This window comes from Octopus bimaculoides, chromosome 6, assembly GCF_001194135.2.
Source record: "Octopus bimaculoides isolate UCB-OBI-ISO-001 chromosome 6, ASM119413v2, whole genome shotgun sequence".
Classification (NCBI taxonomy): Eukaryota; Metazoa; Mollusca; class Cephalopoda; order Octopoda; family Octopodidae; genus Octopus; species Octopus bimaculoides.
In genome coordinates, this window is record NC_068986.1 from 84584016 (window position 1) to 84589341 (window position 5326).

The 5326-nt window shown below is 36.7% G+C and overlaps 1 protein-coding gene across 2 annotated transcripts in view; it reads right to left on the bottom strand.

Moving 5' to 3' along the window:
- Nucleotides 1-5326, bottom strand: part of LOC106873630 (homeobox protein ceh-28) — a 105053-nt gene that overhangs the window by 23896 nt on the left and 75831 nt on the right. Inside the window, exon 5 of one of the 2 annotated variants that reach the window (XM_052968927.1) lies at nucleotides 306-533. In XM_052968927.1, the coding sequence (XP_052824887.1) occupies nucleotides 326-533 (208 nt within the window). In that variant the 3' untranslated portion in view covers nucleotides 306-325. Of the gene's footprint in view, nucleotides 1-85; nucleotides 534-5326 lie in introns of those variants that run through there. The other variant, XM_052968926.1, reaches the window with a different exon arrangement.

A 5326-nucleotide genomic window follows, 5' to 3' on the forward strand; every position in this document is an offset into this window, starting at 1 on the left:
CACACACACACACACACACACACACACACACACACACACACACACACTTACACACACACACACTCACACACACACATATGTTATTTCATGCTTATGCAAAATTCTTTTCCGATAAACTTTCACCCAATGGTTTTCTACGAATATGAAAATATAAAGTTTACAAAAATACCATGTAGTTTATGAAGAGAAGCAAAAAAGTAATAGACAGAATGATAGCGAGTGGGAAGAGAAGGTAGAGAAAGGAAGTGTACAGTACAAATGTCGCATGATTAAGGACAGCGTAAGGTATTTGTGCAAAATCCTACGGTGTGCGCTGCAGAGAATTCTAGCCAAGGTTCATGGCAAACGAAAGACTCGATGAAGGCTGAATCTGTGCTGTTTGATTTGATGACAGATCAGAGAGGTTTGTGGCGGGGTAAGGTTGGAAAATATTAGTATAACTCGGGAAAGCAGCATTCCAGTAGGCCGATGGTAAAATCCCTTGTCTTTGTGCTAATTTCAACCGTGACGCCAACTGCTTCTTCCATTTTGTCCTATGAAAGGAAGATTGAGAAAGTCAGACAAAGAAAGGAAAGAAGCAGATGACACATAAACAAGCAGACATATAAACACTTCCCCCACACACACGCACGCACATACGCACATACGCACACACACACGCACACACATTCCCACACACATCCATACCTCAATATCTTTAGTAAGCATGATAGACATTCAACTAATAGACCAAAGTTTTATATTTTTTTGTAAAAGAAAGCTACATTTGTTTCATATTGTATTTTATGAGGACAGAAAATCAGAGAATCTCCGTACGGTTGGAGAGGGCCTTCTAAACTTGTTGCCAAATGGTAACAATCTGTATTACATGTGATGATGTTGCTAAGAAGTTTCAGTACATTTCCTTGTCAAATGATACCGTCGCAAGTGGAAATAATGATATTTCGAGAGATCTTAAAGAACAATTGGTTTCCGCAACGTAATCAGGTGGAATATTTGATCGATAACTGTAAATAAACAAACTCAATTTACGGTTAATGTGTGCTACTTTGGTGGAATGCAAAGGGCATTTTATTCTCTAGTTCTTTTTCTACTTCAATTGATGGAAATTATATTGGTTTCAAATTTTGGCCCAAGGCCAGCCATTTCAGGGGAGGTAAATCGATTATATCGACTCCAGTGCTCAAACTGGTATTTATTTTATCGACCCCGAAAGGATAAAAGGAAATGTCGATCTCGGTGAAATTTGAACTCAGAACTTAAAGACGGATGAAATACCGCAAAATTATTTTGTCCGGCGCATTAACGATCCTGCTAGCTCACCACCTTACAAATAGAAATAATATTATTAAAGAGGACTTCAACTGGGTTAAGTGTGTCAGCGTATGTATCGACGCATACTGGCAATTCTTGGAGCTCGTCAAGAGTTTTCCATAAAAGTAAATTAAACGAATCTTCATATTAAAATTTTGCTCTGTGATCGACCAGATCACGCATAAAGAAAATCAAAATCAAAACCCAAATCTTTCAACAACCGACTCTTTAGCGATTTTCTTTATATGTTCCATTAAATTCGAATATAAACATTTATTATATAGTGTCCATAAAGTCTCTTTACAATTTCAACAATTTATTACAAAGGCAATTGATGAGATATGTTTATCAGATTTGCTCTCTGTACTCAGTAGTTATGAAAGATTTTAACCACATTGAATTTGTGATTTTCAGGTACCCTGTTGATAGAAAAGGTTGGGTTAAATGAAACCCTAAAAAATGGCTACTCCTCAAGAAAAGGAACACTGTTATGGTGGTTTATTGAAACAAAGTCTGACATGCAGACCCAGTGACACTACAGGATTAAGCATGGAATACATCCACTGTCACGTCCGTCAGTTCGTGCATGGCACAAGAAACTTATGGAAACAGGAACAGTGTTGGATAAAGGGAAGAGTGGACGACCAAAATTATTTGAGGAAAACATCGATCGTAAAAGACAAGCCATTGCTAATTCTTCTACAAAGTCCATAGTATTGTTTCTAGACAGTTACAGCTACCACGTTCAATAGTGCACAAAATCCTACACAAGAATTTGCGATTGTACTCTTACAAAGTGCAACTATTACAGGCACTCAAACCAAATGATAAACCAAGATGAAAAGAGTTTGTAGTTAACATGCTGGAACGAATTTCATGTTTCAGGGAAACTGAACACATATAATGTGAGGATCTGGGGATCAGAACATCCCCATGTGACAATGGAACTTCACCGAGATAGTCTAAAGGTGAACGTTTGGTGTGGGATGTTGTGCAATCGAATCATTGGCCCATTTTTTCTTCACAGAAAGATCAATTTCTGCAAATGTTTACCATGACTTTTTGACTGAATATGTGGCACCGCAACTGGATAACCTTCAGCCTACCATCGTTTTCCAGCAGGATGGTTCTCCACTACATTGGGGACTGCATCTTCATAGGTTCCTAAATCAAACATTTTCAGACTCTTGGATTGGAAGGGATGCCCCAATTACCTGGCCACCACGTTCCCCGGATATCACAAAACTGAACATTTTTGTATGGGATTATGTTAAAGACATTGTGTATCAAACAAAGATACAAGACATCAATGACCCGAAGCAAAGGGTCCCTGAATTCCATTGCAACCATTGACAGGGCTATGCTACAGTGAACATGGCAGGAAATTGATCAGCACCTTGATGTGCTTCGTGCAACTAATGGTTCCCATATAGAGATGTATTAAATGAAGCAAAAAAAAAAAAAAAATTCAATATCTACTCCTTATTTTATAATAATTTTCACAGATTTATCTATTTATTTTCTTTGGTAATAAATTTTGAAATTGTAATAAGACTTTATGGACACCCTGTATAACTAAAAAAAAAAACGAGTGGGTTATGGAGCAAAAGTGTTCTGCAGTGAGCTGCAAATGAAGTAGTAATGTTTTTACTTTTATTTAAGAGCAAAGGATCATTCGTGAACTTCAAAATTTTCTAACCTATCCCAAAATATCTCTCTCACTTAAACAAATATTTTTAATATTAATATTTTAGAATCCCCTCTGCAGTATATCTAGTTCAAGTTAGTTTCCTAATAATCCAGCAAATATTAATATTTTAAATTCCCCTCTACAGTATATCTAGTTCAAGTTAGTTTCATAGTAATCCGGCATTAAACATATAAACACCAAGTAACTTGATAGGCAGCTGATTGTTAAGATTTCCTTTTTTTTTTTTCACTAAATCATGCCTTTTACTCGAAGTTTCGTTTTTAGTTGAAGCTCAGTCATCTTAATCGAAAACTAATCTGCACGAACTTATTCTAAGAAACTTGATCTTATTTGCAACCGACGATATATCTCTGGAGTAAAATTTCAGTAAGCGCAAATATGGTTTCGTCATATCTACTTAATTTTAATAGTAATTTCAAGTAACAAACTAATTAAACCTAGGAGGAAGAGAAAGCTTTATATATGTATAAAGGTGGCTGCTGAGATCCCGAAACTGAGACTGGATGATAATTTCCTATTTTAAAAAGGAACGGCAATTTTATGGCAGGGGATTGCAATGAAATTTTAGCCCTTATGTTTTATGGAGACCGGGTTTGTGGGCTATGTGCTTATGAATATTTCTTCAATTCTGTTTCAAATGTTGGTATTTTATAATATATTAAAATTTTATATTGTGTCAAAATTCCTACATACTAATCAAGCTGCGCAGAGAACAATAAACAACTAGAGAGAAACATATGAAACAACCTTTGCACCTACACACATTCTCTTCTGAACATCAAAGCATAAGATAAACAAATGGCCGGAAGTCAATGTCTGTAATATTCTTGTTTAAGAATAATATATCTATGTGTATGTATGTATGTATGCATTTATCTTCATTTACTTATATATATACACATACATACATACACACACACACACACACATACACGCATATATATATAATATATATATATAGCTGTTCGTTGCATATACATATATATTACGCATACATATTACACTCCTCACCATTAGGCTGGACAGTTAACGATCGTCGTTATCAGCTCATTCCGTGACAAAACACTGAATAGATTGTTAACAACTGTTACTAATATATATGTTGTTATGTAGTGAATTGATTTCCTATATACATCAATGTTTGAACTATGCAAAATATTTTGAAATATTTCTTATGATTCTAAGGGGTCGAGCTGGCAGAATTCCTTTGCAGCGTTTCGTCCGTCTTTACGCTTAGAATTTAAATACAACCGAGGTCGACTTTGCCTTTCCTCCTTTCGGGGTCGATAAAATAAGAACCAGTTGATCACAAAGGTCGAACTAATCGACTTACTTCCTCCTACGAATTTGCTGGCCTTGTGCCAAAATTTGAAACCGACATATTTTATAATTCTTACACTATGACTAAAACACATAAACACATATTCAAAAATAATATGACATATATGCGTAAATGCATTTGTGTGTGTGTGTGTGTGTAGTCAATTCAAATAAACGAATAAAATTAACGGACAACAAAAGGACGTGCATAAGGACTGTTTTAGCTTGACGCTCAGTGAAAAGAGAGAGTTTGACGCTTCGAGCATAGCTCTTCGTCCGAAAGCAGAAATGGAAAAGTCCAAAGAAGGAAAGGAAATCACCAACAACACGTGCGTGGTTACTTTTCAGAAGTGGTGTACACACACATATATGTATATGTGAGTGTGTGTGTGTGTATATATAAATTTTACTTGTTTCAGTCACTAGACTGCAGCTATGCTGGGGCAACCCTTCGTAGAATTTGAGTCAAGCGAAACGATTCCAGTACTTATTTGTTAAAGCCTGGTACTTATTCTATTGGTTACTTTTGTCGAACCGCTAAGTGACAAAGATATAAAAACACCAACACCCTTGTCAAGCGGTTGTGAGGTGCAGGTGTGACAGTGTGGTAAGAAGTTTTCTTGTTAGCCATATGGTTCCGGGTTCAGTCTCATTGCATGGCACCCTGAGAAAGTGTCTTCTACTATAGCCTCGGGCCGACCAAAGCTTTGTGAGTGGATTTAGTAGACAAAAACTGGAAGAAATCCGTCGTGTATTACTCTTTTACTCTTTTACTTGTTTCAGTCATTTGACTGCGGCCATGCTGGAGCACCGCCTTTAGTCGAGCAAATCGACCCCAAAACTTATTCTTTGGAAGCCTAGTACTTATTCTATCGGTCGCTTTTGCCGAACCGCTAAGTTTCGGGGATGTAAACACACCACCATCGGTTGTCAAGCGATGTTGGGGGCACAAACACAGACACATATACACACACATACATA